The sequence below is a fragment of the Anomaloglossus baeobatrachus genome, chromosome 7 (genome assembly GCF_048569485.1).
Source record: "Anomaloglossus baeobatrachus isolate aAnoBae1 chromosome 7, aAnoBae1.hap1, whole genome shotgun sequence".
Classification (NCBI taxonomy): domain Eukaryota; kingdom Metazoa; phylum Chordata; class Amphibia; order Anura; family Aromobatidae; genus Anomaloglossus; species Anomaloglossus baeobatrachus.
In genome coordinates, this window is record NC_134359.1 from 176,962,048 (window position 1) to 176,984,778 (window position 22,731).

Genomic DNA, 22,731 nt, shown 5'->3' on the forward strand with positions numbered 1-22,731 from the left:
CTCTGTAGGGAAAATAGCGGCTTCACCAGGTCCTGCTACTAAGAGCAATAAATAGGCCTGAGCTGTAATACTGGACGCAGCCGTGACTGCATGTTATATGGTCGTGTTACACAATCTACAAGTGCACAAAGATATTACACATTCAACACGCGAAACGTGGGCCTGTGCACCCCCAAAATGCCAGGGCTGAATTTTAGTCCCAGTCCGGCCCTGTATATAGTATATACTGTACTCTACAATGGTATACTGTATACAGTATACAGTACATATGTACAGCAAGTTACCTCCAGAACGGGTCAGAGCGTGTTGAAAGGACAGAACTGGATGTATGCACGGTGAGTATTTGCTCTTCTTGCAAAGCATTGCTCTTAAACCAAGTTACAAATTTGTAAAAAGCTTTGCTTGTCTTGCAAAACGCTCTCAAGGCCTCTGCCACACTCACGTAAAAATCACGCACGTGCCGCGAGACACGTATTTACCCTGCGTGTTGCGTGTAGGTAAGTACGTGTCTCTGGTACGTGCAGGCCACGTGTGTTCTCTGTGTGCTATCCGCGATAACACACGGAGAACACGGTAATTTGCATACTCACGTGGTCCTTCCTGCTGTCCGTGGTGCTGATCTTCGGTCTCCAGCCCTGCCGTCTCTCCGCTTCTGCTGCTGCCGGCCGCAGTGAAGTGAATATTAAATGAGTATAATGAGCGGCGGTCGGCATCAAGTGACAGCAGCGGCAGAGACCGGAGGGCAGGAGAAGGTGAGTTAAGATTTTTTTTTTCTCTGACATTTGTGTTTTCTACGGCGCGTGTCACACGGGCCCACATCCACACTACATCCGTGTGTGGGCCGTCTGACACCCGTGCTGCCGGAGCAACACGGACATGTCAGCGTTTTTAACACACGGAGACACGTAAGTACGGAACGGACACTTGTTCCCTACTTACGTGTCTCCTAACCATAGGGATTACCTAGGTCCCCGTGTGCACGTGTCTCCGGTCCATGTAAAAAATGGCACACACGGACCGGCGGCACGGTGTGTGTCGCAGGCCCAAACCAAGTTACTCTTAAACCAAGTTTTCACTGTATATTTAAACAAAAAAGTGCATGTTTATTATATTAAATGAGCAAAAAATGTTCAAACAGTGATCTAAAGGTGCTGAGAAAAAAAAAATATGGCATCAATAAAAATGTCACTTTGTCCTGCAATCAATGCGGCCCCACAAGTTATATTTTTCTATATGCAGCTCATACACCCAGCTGAGTTTGAGACCCCTGTTCTAAAATGTTGCTAAATTGGTGCAAAACATCCATGTAAACACAAATCCACATTGAGGGAATGGGGACCTAGTGTATATCTGTGCAAAAAATAAAAAAATGTTCTAAAAAAAAAATACAAAAATCAATTGATAAATCAGAAGAAAACATGGAAACCCACCTACAATACTGAAGATTAAAAGAAAAAAAAATCAGGTGCATATGTATAAGGCTATGTGCACACGCTGCATCGTTGTGGTGACCATAAAGATGCATGATTTTGGTCTCAAAAAAAAGCTCTGTCAGCATGCATTTCTTGCCACGTTTTACTGCGTTTTTTTACAGCGTTTTCGCCCAGTGCGTTTTTGAAGTCAAATCTATTGACTGGCAAAAGTGCAGAAAGAATTGACAGGCTGCATTTTTATGGTCACCACAAAGACGTAGCCAAAAAAAATCTGCAATGTGCGGACAGAAAAAATGAAATGTCATAGACTTTGCTGGAGAAGGAAATGCATGCAGTTATGGGACCAAAACTGCACAAAAAAAACATGCAAAAACGCAGCAAAAAATGCAGCGTGCGCCAAAGCCTAAAACAGACGTCAAGTAAAATAAGGAGCAAATTAAAAACACCAAAAGGAGACAATAAGGACAAAAGCTATAATGAATTAGACCTGAAGGGACTTGCTACACAGCACTTTACAGGACAATATGACAGAATTTTTTCCTCAATAAAATGCGTCTTTAATTTCTTTACGCCAAATGAGAACTATTTTTCAGTACCCATTCCAGACACTGACACACGAGCGCTGCCTGCGTGGGTATACAATAAGAATTATCTGGACCGCCTCGCCAAACTCCTTTCTTCAGGCGATCTTTTACCACAGTGTATATCGGAGAAAGGATTTTCTTGTTTCACCAAATATCCCTCCGCCGCCTACTATTTGCAGAGCCAATCACGAAGCCGGGTCCGGGAACTTTCCTTATATGGCCTGGGAGCGCTCAGTATAAAACCGGTGCCTAGCCCATTTTCGTTCAGTGACCCCTCGCATATCGGCAAGTATCAAACAGCATCACAGCCGAAGGTAGGTTTGGTGGGAGACGTTATGTGGGGCGCCTGTGTAGGTTGCCGCCTTGTTGTCCTTCTGTAGTGCTGACCAGGCATTGTGTTGTAGACCTAGTCCTCAGCCGTCCTAGCTTGCGCTGCGGCATAGGTGGGTCGGCTCTGCACTCTCCGAGCAGCAGGGCTAATATATAGCAGGGCCACGCAGCCGGTATGGCCACAATGTTAGGAGACAGCCGAGACGTGGGGGTTTGGGGCTGCTCTGGTTTCCCTGAGCGGTAGGGCGGTCAATGTTGAGAGACAACCATGACGAGGTGGGGGCTTAGGGCTGCTGCGGTAGTATGGTCAATGTTGGGAGACAGCGTGACCAGGGGGAGCTGTGGGTTTGGGGCTGCTATGTGTCCCTGAGCGGGAAGCACGGTCAGTGTTGTGAGACGGACGTGACTTGGGAGAGGGATTTGGAGCTGCTGTTCTCCCTGACCCATGGCGCCGGTAGGACGATCAGTGTTAGGAGACGGCCTTGACTTAGGGCGGCAGTCGTAGTCTGCGCTCGGTGGTGGCTGAATACTGTCCCTGCCATTGCTGCTAATCTGTTCTGTTGCCTTATTTGGTCATTTTTGCAGCCTGGCAGGACTTTCCTTTGTTTTGTCAGAAGGTTGTACCAACCCATGCGCCCTCTGCAGGCGGCTGATAGCAGGTTGTCGGGAAATGAGCCTGTGAGTAACATGCGTTTGTATTTTCCTTAGATTACCATGGATGACGACATTGCTGCCCTTGTTATTGATAATGGCTCTGGAATGTGCAAAGCTGGCTTTGCTGGGGATGATGCTCCCCGTGCTGTTTTCCCTTCCATTGTTGGTCGCCCAAGGCATCAGGTATGTACAGGCTGATACAACACCTTACTGTTATATATCATGGTGCAATCTGCACAGGGGCCCGAGAGGTAAGTGTGGCTCACTTCCATTTACAAAGCAGGTGGTATTGTGCATTTGGATGGCTTATCTTCTGTAGAAGTATATTCAGTCTGTCCTTTTGAGATGGAGCAATCCACTCTGCAGCACAAGTGGTTATGTAATCTCATTATAAATTTTCGCATAAATATTGATTTTAAAGAAAATGTCACCAGGCTTAGGCTGTGCGCACAGCGTACTTTTAGGCTGCAAAAAAACGCACCCGTGTCAAACACACTGGTAAAGTGTGCATTTTTGGCTGCGTTTTTGATCACTGCATTTTTCCAATGCTTTGCATGGGAGAAACTGCAAAACACAGGGAAGAATTAACATGTCAATTTTTTTTTTTTTTTTTAGCTCAAATGCAGCTAAATTGTGTGGGCAATAAAAATGAACTCATAGGCTTTGTTGGGGAAGCAAAGTCATGCAGTTTTGAGCCCAAAAAACGCACCGGAAAAACGCTGTGTGCACAGCCTTAATATGTAATCTGAGGATGGTGCACTCTAGGTTAGAACACAACTGTCACATGTTAAGGCTGTGTGTGGTTTACTTAATGACATGGTTTCACGATTATGACTAGGCTGGCCCTTGCCATGTTTGACTAGCCCTTTAGTGATTAAGAGCTTTTTGTATGGAAATGTACATGCATGGTGTGGGTGGGCACAGCTTTTCAGATGTGACAATGTAAAGGGATGCATTCCCTCAGATTTAATCTTAAGCTGCAGTCTTTAAAGGCCCAGTCACGCACAACGACTTACCAGCGATCCCAAAAACTATGCGACCTGATAGGGATCACAGGTAAGTCGCTGGTGAGATGTCAGTCAGATCTTACCAACGATGCAGAACAATACAGGTCGCAGTAGCGACCTGTATATCGATCCCAGCAGTCACTGTGACCCTGTCAGTGTCAAACACAGCGATGTCCTGCCTAGCAGGACATCGCCTTTGAAGAAAATGGCCTGGACCATTCTGCAACGACTAGCGATCTCACAGCAGTGGTCTGATCGCTGGTAGGTGTCACACACGAGATCGCTAACGGGATCGCTGTTGCATCACCAAAACCGTGACTCAGCAGCGATCTTGCTAGCGATCTTGTTATGTGACGGTACCTTAAAGGAGTTATCCGACATACACTCCAAAAAACATTGTAAGCTAATCTGTGCTGTATTGTCATATAAATCACCCCTACATTGTTATTTTCTGTTTTCTAACTTTTGTTTCTCTTGAATTCACACTTTATTCCCTGCAGCTCTTGTTTACATTTAGCTCCAACAAACATGACAATTTCCTGTATTCTTGGTTGCCAAACCTCAGTCAGAGCTGTCACCGCCCAGCCTCAGTGTACAGGAACGCCCCCTGCCCGGCCTCAGTGTACAGGAACGCTCCCTGCCCTCCCTCTGCACATTCAATGGCTGTCAGTATTCTGCCCAGCACCTGACCTCTCAGCATGTGACAGAGCAGAGATCCAGCTTCTCTCATCTGTGACACAGCAATCAGCTCACATCCCATCAACAATGGTAACAGAAAGAGTTGTTACATGTTCCTCACCCCTTATAGATAAATGAATACTGTGTAAGGCAGACTATATATAGCAACCAATGTGAGTCTATAGTAGATATATACTGTGTGTGTGTGTGTGTCACACATATAGGTTCTCCAGCCTTATCCCTCTATGTGTCACTATATGAATTGACACATTGGGCTCAGAATGTGGAGTGTGCAGCTTGCATACGAGTGGTCACATGACCATTCATTCTGACTGTCGACAACTGTGTCTGCTGCATGTGATGTGAGGATTCACATATCTACACTGTGTAGCAGCAAGCAAGATATAGTGCGATAATAATAATCATCTACAATAAAATATAGTTACTGCAGATTTTTGTGAAAAATCTCGACCACTATTTTTTCCTTGGGCTACATGGTATTTTGGTCATGCTGTCATACATCACAGCATGCCTATGTCACTACTAGCATGATGCAGGTCTGTGAGGTGGCTTTCATTTCCGCACTGGAAATAGCCACCCGTCCCTCACAGCATCACTCTTTCAATGGCATCAACATTGTGGATGCACATACAGTTGAAAACAAGAAGGAATCATAAGCTCCCTGCTCCATCTTTCACCCTGTTTATGTGAGCTCTGAGAGTCAGCACTGTGTGCATGATGTCCCTATATCGCACCCTCTGTACTGAGCTTCAGGACACACGCTGCAGAAAATGGAGCAGCAGGGAAATGAGGAAAGGTGAGTAAATTATTATTTGTCAAATTTTATACATAAATGGGGAGAAATGTGTGTTCACATAGTGTTGGGCAGAGATGGCGTCACCACACCGGTGCACTTGGGCAAGTGCCAGGGTCCTGTACAAACTGAGGCCAACTCGCTGTTGGGGACACTGTCAGCCTTGTTTGCTTGACGGTGTCCCCAGCTCTTTATGATGTATGGTGCCCACCGCCCTGGTAACTGTCTCCCCCCTCCCCCGTGCACTCTCCTCTTATGCGCTGTCTCATCAGTATGTGCTGAGTGCAGCGTTATGAGCTCCTGGCTTCTAAATACTAAGAAGCTGGGTGCTTACCTATCCCCACCAGATGGCACATCCTCGCCACCTCTGCGTTGCCCGCAGCACTGTGATGAGATGCAGAGTGATGACATCATCACACTGGGCTGCTGGATGACATGCGGCCTCCCTACTCTGCTACACTCCCTTGTTTCTGGTCACATGGCTAATTTGCATGCAATGCCCTAGAAGGGCTTTGCATGCACAGTAGTCATATGTAGTTCCTCAAGTGACACTGACAAGCACCTCTGCTGCAGCTGTGGCTAAGACTAGGAGAAAATGTTGGCCCTGCTGGAGCTTAATAATGCTTAGTAATTATTCTGGGTACAGCCAGGCCACCACTCTTCACCGGGCACGATATCAAAATCACAGTTGTAATGCCCTGATGGCAGCCCAGAGCACTCAGATCATATTTCAGAGATGTCTCAAGCAGCTTTTACTATAGCGGTCCCTATAAGGCCCAGTGCCCATGCTGTGTAGTTTTGACATATATTTTGAGAAATCTGCAGCTAAATCTGCATGTCCATTGTGAAGCCAGCAAAGTGTATTAGAATTCATAAGGGCTGTGGCCACGTTGCTTATTCTTCTCTTGCGTATTTGGTGCAGATTTGTGGCCGCGGGTAACCTCAGTGACAGCTCAGCTGATCGCGATACTCACCTCATTTGCTGTGTGGAGCTGACAGGAGCGGCGGCTGAGTAGCGCGATCAGCTAGACTGTCACTGAGGTTACCCGCGGCCACCGCTGCATCCAGGTAACCTCAGTGACAGCTCAGCCGATCGCACGGCTGTCTTCATTAGCTGCGTGGAGGTGACCGTAGCGGCGGTGTATTATGCAGCTCCTGTCACCTGCATGCAGCAGAGCTGGATGCGACGCTGGAGGAACGTGGATTACGCCGGACACGGAGGGCTTTGTTGTGGGTAATTGGTAATGAGGGAATTTGTTACTGTTTTTTATTTCTAATAAAGGATTTTTCGGGTGTGTTTTTTAACTGTAATTTACAGATTAATCATGGAAGGTATCTCGGTCAGACGCCTGACATGATTAATCTAGGACTTATTGGCAGCTATGGGCTGCCAATAAGTCCTTATTACCCCGATTTGCCAATGCAACAGGGCAAATCGGGAATAGCCGGGTACAGTCCCATAACTGTCGCATCTAATGTATGCGGCAATTCTGAGCGGCGCTGGCTGATATTGTTAGGCTGGGGGGCTCCCCATAACGTGGGGCTACCCATCCTGAGAATACCAGCCTTCAGCCTTATGGCTTTATCTGGCTGGTATTAAAATAGGGGGGACCTCACGCCGGATTTTTTTATTTATTTATTTTACTGCACAGTATAGACACGCCCACCGGCTGCTGTGATTGGGTGCAGTGAGACACCTGTCACTCAGCGTGGGGGCGTGTCTCACTGCAACCAATCATAGGCGCCTGTGGGCGGGGAAAAGCTGGGAATACGAGATTGTTTAATGAGCGGCTGGCTTTTTCAAAAAAGGAAAAGCCGCTGGAGCAGTGTGAATGCCGTGCAGAGCCGGGGATCGTTGAGTATGAGAGGGGGAAACTTCAGTCACTCGGGGGATTAGCGGTCACCGGTGAATCCTTCACAGGTGACCGCTAATCATGACGCTACACAGACAGAGCCGCGTGGTCGCTGTAAAGTCCCCTTTACACACTGACTTTGCTGCACAGCGGGAAACAAAAGGAACAAAGAATGGTCCTGAACGATTTCTAGCGATCACAACTTCACAGCAGAGGCCAGGTCGCTGATGTGTTTCACACACTGCAATGTCGCTGGGGAGGTCGCTGTAACGTCACAAAACCGGTGACGTTATAGCGATGTCGTTTGCGATGTTGCAGTGTGTAAAGCAACCTTTAGTGCCTTTCATGTGGCACTAAGGGGTGCTTAGCCTTGTATTTAGCCAATAAATAAAGAATTAATAAAAAAAAAAAAGACGTGAGGTCCCCCTTATCTTTTGTAGCCAGCTAGGGTAAAGCAGACGGCTGCAGCCTGCAGACCACAGCTGGCAGCTTCACCTTGGCTGGTAATCCAAAACAGAGGGCACCCCACGCTGTTATTTAAAATTAAATAAATAATTAAACAAAAAACGTGGGGTCCCCCCCAAATTGGATCACCAGCCAAGGTAAAGCGGACAGCTGTGGTCTGTTATTCTCAGACTAGGGAGGTCCACCGTTATTGGACACTCCCCAGCCTAAAAATAGCAGGCTACAGCTGCCCCAGAAGTGGCGCATCCATTGGACGTGCCAATCCTAGCGCTTTGCCCCAGCTCATCCCGCGCCCTGGTGCGTTGGCAAACGGGGTAATATATGGGGTTGATGCCAGATGTGTAATGTCACCTGGCATCAAGCCCTGGGGTTGGTGAGGTCAGGCGTCTATCAGATACCCGACATCACCAACCCAGTCAGTAAGAAATAAAAAATAGACAACCAAAAAATTTTTATTTGAAAAAACACTCCCCACATTCCCTCTTTCAACAATTTATTGACAAGAACAATCAAATCCGGGTCCGGCGTAATCCAATAACTGTGTCGCACGGCGATCCATACCATAGTCAATGAGACTCCCAGTCAATGAAGAACAAAATGTTCCCCATTGGCTGGGAGAGCCGTGCAGTGACCTGAGCTAACATCAATAGGTCAGCCCAGGTCACTGCAGGGGATGCCGAGCGCTGCCGTCAGGAGGTTAGATGAGTTCATTACCTGCAGTAACGATCTCATGCTCTCCTGACGTCAGCGCTGTCACTGACTTCTATGCCCGCCGCGTTCTACGCAGTATCGCGAGAGCCCGTGACGTCACTGCTAGTGACAGTCTCTGGCCGCCCGCGAGACGGGCAGAGAAGGCAGTGACCGCGGTGACGTCAGGAGGCAGGAGATCGTTACTGCAGGTAATTATGTCATCTAATATAACCTGCAGCTACATGTGCAGAGAGCAGGGAGCCGCGCACACTGGGCTCTGGCTCCCTGCTCTCCTAGCTACAGTACACATCGGGTTAATTAACCCGATGTGTACTGCAGCTACATGTGCACAGAGCAGGAGCCGGCGCTGGCAGCGAGAGCGGCGGAGGCTGGTAACTAAGGTAAATATCGGGTAACCACCTTGGTTACAGCTTTCCGCAGCTGCCTGATGCCGGCTCCTGCTGGCTTCATTTCGTCGCTCTCTCGCTGTCACACACAGCGATCTGTGCGTCACAGCGGGAGAGCGTCAGTGTCCCGCTCCCTGCCAGCCCTGCGGCGTGAGAAGCTGCAGATACTGCGGGCAGACACTGACATTGCAGTGCGGGCAGCTGCGGGGCTGGCAGGGAGCGGGACACAGACTGCACGGGCAGTGAAGCAGCGCTCGTCATCCCCGCGGATGCATGCAATGCAGGCTGAGAATGAGAGGCAGCTTATACTGCAGAGGGGGGCAAACACTGACAGGGGGGGGGGTGGGGGGGGGGTGAAATGGGGGGGGGGAACAATTCCCAGGGCGTCAGGCAGTAAACATAATAATAAAGCGCTGGGGACACAGCGCTGGCAGTGTATCGGACAACAAGTGTTCCTTGCCTTATTGAACTGGACACTGACTCGGCTGCAATTCAGGGCGCACGTAGCTGGGCACAGGAGGCGGAGGAGGGAGACTACGGAGTGTGGGAGGTTGTGGGCAGAGTGCGGGGGTAATGTGTGGGAGGGGGCAGGGAACGGGGGCGTTTACTCCAAACACTGTACAGCCCAGCAGGGAGGTGACATGCTGTTCCAGATTTGCATGTCAACATGGCTCTGCCCATGTAGACGTGCAAAGGCCGGAAGCAGCAAAATCGCGGCAGGAGGGGTCACATGACCGCTCTGAGCCGGGGGAGAGGGGCTGACAGCGGGGCAGGTAAGTGGTCTCTATCTACTTACCTGCCCCAATGTAGCCCAATAGTGTAATAATGAAGAAAAGTCAAAAGAAGCCGGATAACCCCTTTAACTGTCATTTAACTGCTAATTAAAGGATTTGCCAACATAGTCCATACTCCCTTATCATTAAATTGAGCTAGTGTAAATTTGGTTCCCCATGCACCAAACACATTACAGCTTCTTAAAGTGGGTCTGCATAGCCATTGGGTGTATATATTACTTGATTAAAGAAAATGGCACTTCCTTCGTATAATTTCAAAGGATGCTGGGGTGCACTTCAGGTTCCAAGGCCATGTAAACAAGAAGTAACAAGGCACTCCCAGAATGTGATGAAAGATATATTTATTAATGTGCTTGACGACAAGAACGTTTTTGGCCCAAAATTGGACCTTCCTCGGTAGCACTAAACATAAAAAAGTGTGAAAATAAAATAAAATGCATACGACAGAGGACAAACAAAAAAGGGATTTCGTATATGCGACAATTGTACATTATAATATTCAGATTCATATTTGTTGGGAATAAAAATAAAAAAAAAAATTCTTTGAGATTTTTTCATACATGTATTTCATATATGCAACAAATGTACATTTGCAATATTCAAATTCATATTGACTCAATTTTTTTTTTTTATGATGAAGAAACATAAATGAAGGAAAAGAGAACAAAAGAGGAAGAATCATGGAGAAGATAAAGGAAGAAAATGTTAGTTTGTGTAGGGTTTACAAAGGGAAAGAAAAAAAGGGAGAAATCTGCTATGTACTGTCTATATGAATAAGCTCAAATATCATGTGTATATAAATATCAAGGTGTAGGATGTGATGTGATGGTATGGTTGGATGGAATACTGCAGAGAGGTGAGTATTATGTGAATGTAGGCAGTGTATAAGAGAATGTTATGGAAAATATAAGTGTCATATGAATAATTCATATGACCCTTATATTTTCCATAACATTCTCTTATACACTATGCTTACATTCACATACACATATTTATTGAGCTTATTCATACACACTACATAGCAGATTTCTCCCCTTTTTTTTCTTTAACTTTATAAACCCTACACAAACTAACATTTTCTTCCTTAATCTTCTCCATGATTCTTCCTCTTTTCTTTGTTCTCCTTTCCTTCATTTTGTTTCTTCATAAAAAAAATTTGAGTCAATATGAATTTGAATATTGCAAATGATGTAAATTTGTTGCATATATGAAATTAATACATGTATGAAATTTTTCTCTATTTTTATTCCCAACAAATATGAATCTGATTATTATAATGTACAATTGTCACATACGAAATCCCTTTTTTGTTTGTCCTGTATCGTATGTATTTTATTTTCACACTTTATTCTTTTATGTTTAGTGCTACTGAGGAAAGTCCAATTTTGGGCCGAAAACGTTCTTGTTGTCAAGCACACTAATAAATAGATCTTTCATCACATTCTGGGAGTGCCTTGTTAATTCTTGTATATTACTTGATGACAAATCTGTTAAAGGTTACCTTTTGTGTGTGTGTGTGTGTGTGTGTGTTTTTTTTTTTTTTTTTTTTTTTTTTTTTTAATTAGAGCAGCTTCTAAAGCTGGTGTCACACTAAACGACAGCGACAACTACGTCGCTGTTACGTCACCATTTTCGGTGACGTAACAGCGACCTTGTAAGTCGCTGTTATGATCGCTGCTTAGCTGTCAAACACAGCAGAAGCAGCAATCATAAGGTCGCTGTGCTACATGTTCAGAGAGCAGGGAGCCGCGCTTAGCGCTGGCTCCTTGCTCTCCTGCAGCACACATCGGGTTAATTAACCCGATGTGTGCTGCAGCTACATGTCACAGTGCAGAGAGCCGCGCGCACTGCTTAGCGCTGGCTCCTTGCTCTCCTTGCTACAGTATACATCGGGTTAATTACCCGATGCGTACTGCAGCCACATGTCACAGTGCAGGAGCCGGCACTGGCAGCAAGAGCGGAGGCTGGTAACCAGCGTAAACATCGGGTAACCAGGGAAAGGTCTTCCCTTGGTTACCCGATGTTTACGCTGGTTACAGCTTACCGCAGCTGCCAGTGCCGGCTCCTGATCGCTTCATTTCGTCGCTCTCTCGCTGTCACACACAGCGATGTGTGTGTCACAGCGGGAGAGTGACGACCAAAAAATGAAGCTGGACATTCAGCAACGACCGGCGACCTCACAGCAGGGGCCAGGTCGTTGCTGGATGTCACACACAGCGACAGCGACGGGACGTCGCTGCAACGTCACAGAAAATGGTGACGTAGCAGCGTCGTCGTCATGTGTGACACCAGCTTTACTGTGTAGGGGTACTATCTTCAGGATAATCATGTTTGCCTACCATAAGTGTTAGGGGTAGTTCACACACAGCGAGTTGCTGCTGTCACTTTTTTTTTTTTTTCATGACGCAGCAGTGACCTCCTTAGCGATCTCGCTGTGACACTGAGCAGCAATCTGGCCCCTGCTGTGAGATCGCAGCTCGTTACACACACAGCCCTGGTTCTTTTTTTTTTTTTTTTTTTTTTTTTTTTTAATTGTTGCGCTCCCGCTGATAAGCACACATTGCTGTGACAGCGAGAGAGCAACAATCCTGAATGTGCAGGGAGCAGGAGCCTGCGTCTGACAGCCTGCGGTAAGCTGTAACCAAGGTAAACATCGGGTAACCAAGGTGGTTACCCAATATTTACCTTCGTTACGAGCCTCTGCAGCTCTCACGCTGCCAGTGCCAGCTCCTGCTCCCTGCACATGCTAAGTGGTGTGCGCTGGTAACTAAGGTGAACATCAGGTAACCATACCCGATGTTTACCTTAGTTACCAGTGTCCGCAGCTTCCAGACGCCAGCTCCGTGCAAGCACGTTGCTGGGGACTGGTCACTGGTGAGATCTGCCTGTTTGACAGCTCACCAGCGACCATGTAGCGACGCAGCAGCAATCCTGACCTGGTCAGATCGCTGCTGCGTTGCTAAAGTGACGGTACCTTTACCTAAAACCTGATTGGAGTGGTTTTCATTAGCTAACCAGTTCCCTTTATTTTTTTTTTTTTCCTTCATGGGCATTGACTAAACATACAGTATTTTAGTTGTCCTGGGCGATGATGCCTTTAAGACATTACTAAAGACTGACTGAAGGAGTTTAAGGTGCTTTGAATATCCTCATACACATGCTTTAACCCCTTCACAACCATGGACTGATATATCCGTCATTGAGTGTCCTGTTAAGCCCCAAGCCCTGCCACAGGCAGGCAGCGTTGATCAGCACACATCAGCTATTTTCAACAGCTGACATGTGTGCTTGCATGTTACAAGTGGAATCTTTCCACCCTTTAAAACTAACCCCTTACATCTCTCTGCCAAAGTCTGGCAGCGAGATGTATATACGCGTAGTGAAGATTTTCACTTGCTGCTGCCCCACCAGAAGTCACGTGAGTGATCATGTGACTTTCGGTGGTTGCCATCGTAGCGCAGGGTCATGTGATAACGCCTGCAGCTATGATTCATTTTCGTTTTCCCTTTGCCAGGAGCAGAGAGAAACAGGAAGTGACTGTTTCTGCTGTTTACAGCTGTATAGCTGTGATCAGCAGATAAGAGCGATCGGATTGCTGATCGCTATAGCCCCCTAGGGGGACTAGTAAAATAAAAAAAGTAAAGTAAGTTCAAATCACCCCCTTTCCCCCATTGAAAATGAAAGGGTTAAAAAATATACCCATATCGCCGCATTCAGAAATGCCCAATTTATCAAAATATAAAATAAACTAATCGAATTTTTTTGCAATTACGCTATTTACCAAACGCCAAAATTACGTTTACGTTTTTGGTTGCCGCAAGTTTTACACAAAATGCAATAACAGGCGATCAAAACGTAGCATCTGCGCAAAAAATGGTACCATTAGATACAACAGCTCGAGATGCAAAAAATGAGCCGTCACTGAGCCATAGATCCCAAAAAATGAGAGCGCTACGGTTTTCAGAAAATGGCGCAAAACATATGCCACTTTTATAGGACAAGCTTGTGATTTTTTTTTTAAACCCCTTAGATACATGTAAACCTATACATGTTTGGTGTCTATACAAACTCGCACCGACCTCAGGCATCATGCCCACATATTAGTTTTACCATATAGTGAACACCGTGAATAAAACATCCCAAAAACTATTTTGCAATCACACTTTTTTGCAGTTTTTCAACTTGGCTTTTTTTGCTGTTTTCCAGTACACCATATGGTGTATGGTTTCATTTAAAAGTACAACTTGTTCCGCAAAAAACAAGCCCTCATATGGAAAGATTGTCGGAAAAATAAAAAGTTACGGCTCTCGGAAGAAGGGGAGCAAAAACAAACGAAAGTTCCCCGGGGCTGAAGGGGTTAAGCTCATCTAGATTCCTACAGAACTTGAGACAAATTAAATTGAGCTGCAGTTAAGGTGAACCTGTCAGGTGCAATATACACCAAGAACCACAAGCAGGTCTGGGTGCATACTGCTAATCCCTGCCTAATTGTCCCTCTATCTAGGTCAGGGGTGGGCAATTAATTTTCCCATGGGGCCACATAAGAAATTGGGATTGGTTTAGAGGGCCGGACTAATATAATTACCTCAGTTCTACCCAATATACTACATTACTACACCCCCTCCATATACACCTGTAATATACTACACCCCTATATACTACACCTGTATTATACTACACTCCCTCCATATACCTGTAATATACTACACCCCCATATACACCTGTATTATACTACACCACTATATAATACACCTCCGATATACTACATCATTACACCCCTATATACTACACCTGTAATATACTACACCTCCATATACTACACCTGTAATATACTACACCTCCATATAGCACACCTGTAATATACTAGATCACTACACTCCTATATAGCACACCTGTAATATACTACACCCCCATATGTCACACACCCTGCTCCCCATACAGCCTGCACCCCCCCAGATGACACACTACACCACGATATGTCACACACCCTGCCCACATCTCACCCTGCCTGTACACCAACTTACCACTCTCAAACACTCTGCACCCCTTCACATCCTTCTGTCAGTCTGCAGCCCTCATATGCCACTCACCCTGCAGCCCTCTCATGTCCCCTCTTTTCTCATTACCAGTCATCATGTGTCCACATCTCCTTCAGGATTCAGTATCTTTGCTTTCTGCCCGGCATCCTGTGTCTCCTCCCACAGTCACATGGGCGTGACGTCATCGCAGGTCCTGCAGCATGAATTATTCTGTCTGCTGTGCTGCTCCTTCTCCTGCAGGGCGGGCGGGAACTTTTAAAATGACATACGCAGCACAGTACTGACAACGTCAGAGCGCGTGCGTGTCACTGACAATTAGTGCCGGCAGGGAACAGAGGAAAGACTCCTGCGTTCCGCTGCCTGCACTTACTGTGCAGACCTGCAGGATCTCTCCCTGCTCGGAACGCTGTAGCCTGGCTCCACTGCACCGGCTGAAGACGGGCGGGCCGGTCACAAAGTAGGCGGGCTGGATGTGGCCCGCAGGCCGCCCCTTGCCCAGGTCTGGGAGGATTTTTTTTTTTTTTTTTTCTTAAATCTTTCTAAGGCTATGTGCGCACTGGAAAATGGAATTTTCTCAAGAAAATTCCGCAGGTATTCAATGATTACCGCACCAGCAGTAAAAAACCGCGGCAAACCGCACCCAAAAACCGCATGCGGTTTTAACGCGGTATTGTTCACGGTATTGCTGCGGTTTTGCCGCGTTCGGGTTTGGATGTGCCTTATTGCATTCAATGCAATAAAGCACATTGAGAAAAAAAATTAATTTCACTCTGAGATAGACAGAAGGATGGATAGACAGACAGAGGACAGATCGCTGCATTTCCCACGGTCGGCAGTGAGTTCACTTTACCGGCCATGGGAAATGACAGGTAATTACCTCTGCTGCATTCATTCAGCAGTGTCTGACAGCAAGGCTGGATGTAAGTAGCGCAGGACCTGTGGATTACGTCGGAGCTTTGTTTCTGGAGGGGTTAATGAGGCTTGTTTGTTTTATTTAAAATAAAGGATTTTTCTGTGGTTTTTTTTTCACTTTACTTACGGGTTGATCATGTCAGCTGTCACATAGACGCTGCCATGATCAAGCCTGGAGTTAATGGCGGCGATCCGCCACCATTAACCCCTTGTATTACCCTGACTGCCACTGCTACACGGCGGCAGGAAGAGCCGGGGATACGCCGGTGCTGCCGCATAATGCGTGCGACAGTCCCGGGGCAGCTGCGGCTGATATTCTCAGTTGTGGGAGGGAGGTGGGGACATTAACCAGCCTGAGAATACCGGGCCACCGCTGTGTGCTTACCTCGGCTGGACGGTAAATATACAGCGGAGCCCACTTTTTTTTTTTTTTTTCTATTTCCGTTTGATTTCTATGTCCTCTCGTGTGTGTGTGTGTGTGTGTGTGTGTGTGTGTGTGTGTGTGTGTGTGTGTGTACTCTCTGCTTTGCTTCCTCTTCCTGTAATGACATCACTTCCCTGCAAAACCGCAGACAAGCGATGTACATTACCAGAGGTAAACCGCGAAATACCGCAGAGATTAACACAGGAAAACGCAGTGAGCCGCACAATTTGCTGCCTGTTATTCCCTGCAGGGTTTCACAATTAACATTGGTGTCTATGTAGTGAAATCCCGCAGCGAAGTGCGGAAAAGAATTGACATGCTACTGTATTTGCTGCGGGAATCCCGCAGCAAAACATGCAGCTGTCAAATTCCAATTTTTTTTTTTTTTTTGGTCCATAGGTTTTGCTGGTGATTCACTGCAGAGATGTTATGAACATTTTCTGCAGCGAAACATGCAGCAAAACCGCAAAAAATCCGCAGCAAAATCCAGTAAGTGCGCACATAGCCTAAAGATTCTTTAGCATATTCTAATGAGGCCAGAAGCTAATCATAAGGGTGGAAACACATCTATGCGAGTAAAATCGGTCCGACTGGGCTGAAACTCTGCTGATTTTAGTTCACGTTAGGTCCGAGTGCAACGCAAGTGCGATGCTTTTTCTGAATAAATTAATGATTTTACTAGCGTGTGTAATGCGTATTTTTTACTGTGTCATCTGCTATTCAGCGCTGCTACATGGCCCCTGGCAGCAGACAGACAGCCATGCAGCAGAGCTTAATGGCAGATGACAGCAGACAGACAGGCTGGTATTCTCAGGATGGGGAGCTCCACGTTCATGGGGAGCCCCCCAGCCTAACAATATCAGTCAGCAGCCGCCCAGAATTGCCACATACATTAGATGCGACTGTTCTGGGACAGTACCCGGCTCTTCCCAATTTACCCTGGTGCGTTGGCAAATCGGGGTAATAAGGAGTTAATGGCAGGCCATAGCTGCCACTAAATCTTAGATTAATCATGTCAGGCGTCTGAGACACCCTCCATGATTAATCTGTAAGTTACAGTAAATAAACACACCTGAAAAAATAATTTATTACAAATAAACACAAATTCCCTCTACCAATTTAATAAGCCCCAAAAAGCCCTCAATGTCCGGCGTAATCCACGGACCTCCAGCATCTCTTCCAGCATGAAGGTGACCGGAGCTGCAGCAGACACAGCCGCTCCTGTCACCTCCACGCAGCAACTGAGGAGTAGCACAATCAGCTGAGCTGCCACTGAGGTTACCCGGTGGCCGCCACTGGATCCAGCGGTGGCCGCAATGAACCTCAGTGACACCACAGCAGATCGCGCTACTCACCTCAGTTGCTGCGTGGAGGTGACAGGAGCGGCGGTGTCTGCTGCAGCTCCGGTCACCTCCATGCAGCAGAGCTGGAAGCGACGCTGGAGGTCCGTGGATTATGCCGGACATGGAGGGCTTTTTGGGGCTTATTAAATTGGTAATGAGGGAATTTGTGTTCTAATTTTTTTTTTTTCAGGTGTGTTTACTGTAACTTACAGATTAATCATGGAAGGTATCTCAGACGCCTGACATGATTGCTCTAGGATTTAGTGGCAGCTATGGGCTGCCATTAACTCCTTACCCCGATTTGCCAACACACCAGGGTAAATCGGGAAGACCCGGGTACAGTCCAGAACTGTCACACCTAATGTATGCGGCAATTCTGGGCGGCTGCTGACTGATATTGTTAGGCTGGGGGGCTCCCCATAACGTGGAGCTCCCATCCTGAATACCAGCCTTCAGCCGTACGGCTGATCTGGCTGGTATTAAAATTGGGGGGAGGGCGCATGCAGTTTTTTTTATTTTCACTGCACAGTATAGACCCACCCACCGGCTGCTGTGATTGGTTGCAGTGAGACACGCCCCCCACGCTGAGTGACAGGTGTATCACTGCACCCAATCATCGGCGCCTGTGGGTGGGGAAAGCAGGGAATACGAGATTGTTTAATGAGCGGCCGGCATTTTCACAATAGTTAAAGCCGTGCAGCACCGCGCTGGGGATTGGTGAGTATGAGAGGAGGGGAAAATGACCGACAGACTGTGAGAGGGACAGATAGTGACCGACCGAGAGAATAGAGACCGAGGGGGAGAGACTGACTGACAGAATAGTGATTGACAGACATTGTGAGACATCGCTCGTTTCCAGTGTTTTAGGAAACATGTGAGAAATGTATGTAGAAAATCGCATGTCACTAGGATGGTATGAGTGCCGTCCCGTGACATCTGATTATTTACACGCTCCCATAGACTTGCATTGGAGAGACTCTCAGTAGAAACTCGCAAAAAAGCAGCATGCTGCGAATTTTTTTTTTTTTTTTTTTTTCTCAGTTAGATTTGGACTGAAAAAAATCGCAGATGAGAGCTGAATCATTCACTAACATGTGTCCGATTCCAATGCGAGATTTTCTCGCATTGCTCTACTGCGATAAACTCACGTGGGAAACAGCCCTGAGGCTGTTACTTCCCTTGGCTAGTCATCCCACTTAGCATGTAAGCATGCATCTGTGGGCATGCTAATAAATGCACAGCATCAGAGGCATGGTCATTCTCACTGCACTCTGCCACCACTGCCAAACACTGGATTTCAGCTGTGTGACTGGACATTCTGTTGTGTGCACTGAGCTAAAAACTAGTGGTGGCAGCAGAGGTGAGGGCTACCATGCTTCTGATGCTGCACTCAATAGCATGCCCACAAGGACATGCTGAAATGCTAAGGGGGCTAACTATCCAAGGAAAGTGAATACCTTTGACCTTTTTCTCCCTCCTGATCAGTGCACATCTCAGCTGATTTCTACAGATGTGTGCCTGCCAGGCATGAGTGGAATTGTGTTCCGCCTGTGCCTTTTAACCCCTTAAATGGCGCTGTCAATGTGACTGCCATTATAAAAGCAATCACACTAAAACTTTACTCACGACCTCCACTGGAAGACACATGACCACATGGATCTGGTGGTTGTCATGGTAGCACAGGGTCATGTGACTACTCCTGTGCTCACATGACAAAGGTCCTGTAACAAACAGCCAAGTACTGGCTGTTACAAGAGGATGTTTTCTCCTGATCTGATCGATGCTGCTATGAATGGGCAACAGACAGCTGATTGTTATAGCCCCCTAGGGGGACTTGTAAAATAAGCTTTAAAAACATTTTGAAAAATTTAAGTTCAAATCGCCCCCCCCATTAAAACTAAAGGGTTAAAATACACATTGGGCATTTCTGCAGCAATCTGATCGGTCAACTGCATAGCAGCAAAAACATTCCAAAGCCAATATAATGTTTTGGTCACTGCAAAATATCACAAGCAATCAAAATAAAGAATCTGCAAAAAAATGGTACGGTTAAAAATCGGCTCAAGACACAAGCGGTCACTGAGCCATAGATCCCAAAAAATGATTGTGGAAAATGGCACAAACACAAGCCACTTTTTTCAGAGTTCTGTTTTTTTTTTTTTTTCTAACTTGTAGAAAAGTAAACCTAATCAGGTTTGTCTATGAACTTGCACCAACCTCAGGCATCACACTGACACCAGTTTTACCACATAGTGAACACTGAATCTCAAACAATCGTGCAGTCATAATTGTTTGCAATTCTTCCACACTTGGATTTTTTTTTGTTTTTTTTTTTTTTAGTACACTATATGGTAAAATTCATGGGTTCATTTAAAAGTACAGCTAATTATGCAAATGGACATAACTCATTTCAATCAATATGGTTATGTCTCAGAGGAAGAATGGCAAAGAAAGCACTGCAAAATCGCAGTCATGAAGGGGTTAAACTTCATGACATGCCATCTAGGAATCCCAGTGCATGGTGTGATATACAAATTAAGTGTCCACCAGAGGGCAGAGACTGGTCACTGTTTCAGCTCCTGCCCTGAAATTAAGTGAATCAGTGATTATGGGCTGGGACAGTCCCTGTGCCAGGTGCAGACTGAGTCTCTGTTGGTGAGTGAGGTCTCTGTTGCCAGATCAACAGGAAAGCATTTCTGAAGTCCTGGTGTGGAGAGCAGTGACATCACTGATCTTGCCATGCTGGCTATTTTAACAGGTTGTTACTGCTGATCTGAGCTGACAACTAAATGCTGTCATTGTGCACAGGGTGGAATAGCCCAGCCCCTGACATTTCATGGATGGGGCATGCACAGGAAATTTCAAACTAGGCATCATAACTGGGGGATTTATACAAAAATATTGGGAAAAAATAAGAATGTAGGAGCAAAATTGCTTTGCCTTCACTCGGCACCCCCCCCCGCTCTTTAACTTCCATAGTAGATAGGGGGGTCTTTGGGGCCCTGCTGTATGGATGATTTTTTTTTTTTCTTTTTTGTTATAGGGGGTTATGGTTGGAATGGGCCAAAAGGACAGCTATGTAGGAGATGAAGCTCAAAGCAAGAGGGGTATCTTGACCCTGAAGTACCCAATTGAGCATGGTATTGTCACAAACTGGGATGACATGGAGAAGATCTGGCATCACACATTCTACAATGAATTAAGAGTTGCCCCTGAGGAGCATCCTGTTCTACTAACTGAAGCACCTCTTAATCCCAAAGCTAACAGGGAGAAAATGACACAGGTAATGGAGCTAATATTTGTATATTATGTCTGTTAAAATGCATTTTTAACAATATAACTTGCCATCCACGCAGGTTTCTCTTGTCTCAAGTCATCTTTGGATTTCATACAGGTTTCACTTGTAATGTCTTCTGCTTGTGCATCTAACGGTTGTGCATTTATGATTGTTTTGAATTTTAACTCTTGACTTGCACTTTCATAAGTTTAGCTTTGCATTATTAGTCACGTGCTGTAAGCAAATGTAACCCTTCTACAGTCTCACATATTGCATGGTTTGCAGCACTATGGCTAACCTATATTCTTTTGTTTTCTGACGTGTGGTTTTTTTTTTTTTATCTTCTCTACAGATAATGTTTGAGACATTCAACACTCCTGCAATGTATGTTGCCATTCAGGCTGTACTGTCACTGTATGCCTCTGGACGTACAACTGGTATTGTGATGGACTCTGGTGATGGTGTAACTCATACTGTGCCAATTTATGAAGGCTATGCACTGCCCCATGCCATCCTACGTCTTGACTTGGCTGGACGTGACCTGACAGACTATCTCATGAAAATCCTTACTGAAAGGGGTTACAGCTTTACTACCACTGCAGAAAGAGAAATTGTGCGTGATATAAAGGAGAAGTTGTGTTATGTAGCTCTGGATTTTGAGCAGGAAATGGCAACTGCAGCTTCTTCCTCTTCCCTGGAAAAAAGCTATGAGTTGCCTGATGGGCAGGTTATCACCATTGGTAATGAGCGGTTCAGGTGTCCAGAAGCACTCTTTCAGCCTTCATTCCTTGGTAAGAGCATCAGTATAGTTAGTGTGGCTAGCTTTTAAAAGATACACTTGTCACTCATTCTTGTTACTTATCTATTTCAGGTATGGAGTCATGTGGTATCCATGAAACAACTTACAACTCAATTATGAAGTGTGATGTGGATATTCGTAAGGATCTTTATGCAAACACAGTACTATCTGGTGGTACCACAATGTATCCGGGAATTGCTGACCGAATGCAGAAAGAAATCACTGCATTAGCTCCAAGCACAATGAAAATAAAGGTAGTTCTCTTCCACAATTCTGTTTACATCAAATAAGTGGTCCATAGTCTACAGCAAATCTTCACATTAACTGTAGGACAAACTAGTGGGTTTCTCAAAATGGCATATCTTGCCAACACAAATGGGCTACTACAAAAATGAACTGCAGCTGACTAAGGGAATGTAATCACTTCAAAGATCCAAGAGTTTGATGCTTAGTGTTGCTTTCAAAATTAAAAGGTTTAAGTTTAGAAAACTAACTTTTTGTCTTGATCTTTCTGCAGATTATTGCACCACCAGAGCGTAAGTACTCTGTTTGGATTGGTGGATCAATCTTGGCTTCTCTGTCAACCTTCCAGCAGATGTGGATCAGTAAGCAAGAGTATGATGAATCTGGGCCCTCAATTGTCCATCGCAAATGTTTCTAAGAACTGACCCTCAAATTAAGTGTACCTGCAGAGATCACATTGGCATGGCTTTACCTTTTTTGTTGGTGCTTTGCTCAGGATTTAACAAAACTGGAATAAAGATGACAAACTCTACAATACATCTTTGGACTGATTTGTAATGTTGCCATGTAATGCATTGTTCAGTCATTGTAGATGCTGCTCAGTTGAAGATCTAGACTGATGATTGTCTGTGCAGCTCTATACTTAAACGTCTTTGTTTTGCCTGGATGACACTGTAATTCAAGCTCATAATGGGTTAACATTTAAAGTTTACATTGGTGATTTTGGTAAGATGTGAGGAGTCACCTGAGAAATTGAAGGATGGTAATAAAAAAAAAGTACAGTTTAATGTGTCTGTGTCTGAATCTTCTATCTCAACACTTGAATTTTTTTGAGGATCTTTGCTTACAAAAGGTGGTAAGCGTTCTGTAATGTTGGAATCAAGGGATCCAGTCAGATTGCATGAACTGATGGTCTACTTTTAACCCCCTTCATGGCCAAGGACATACTGGAACATCCTACCTTATGAAGGGGTGATCACTGCTG

General features: G+C 45.7%; 1 protein-coding gene across 1 annotated transcript; it reads left to right on the forward strand.

Moving 5' to 3' along the window:
- Positions 1–2,222: 2,222 nt before the first annotated feature.
- Positions 2,223–22,534, forward strand: LOC142245245 (actin, cytoplasmic 1). Its single transcript, XM_075317811.1, has 6 exons — positions 2,223–2,331; positions 3,056–3,184; positions 20,471–20,710; positions 21,057–21,495; positions 21,576–21,757; positions 22,021–22,534. The coding sequence occupies exons 2-6, from the start codon at positions 3,062–3,064 to the stop codon at positions 22,162–22,164; spliced, it is 1,128 nt and encodes a 375-aa protein (XP_075173926.1). The 5' UTR covers positions 2,223–2,331; positions 3,056–3,061; the 3' UTR covers positions 22,165–22,534.
- The last annotated feature ends 197 nt before the right edge of the window (positions 22,535–22,731 follow it).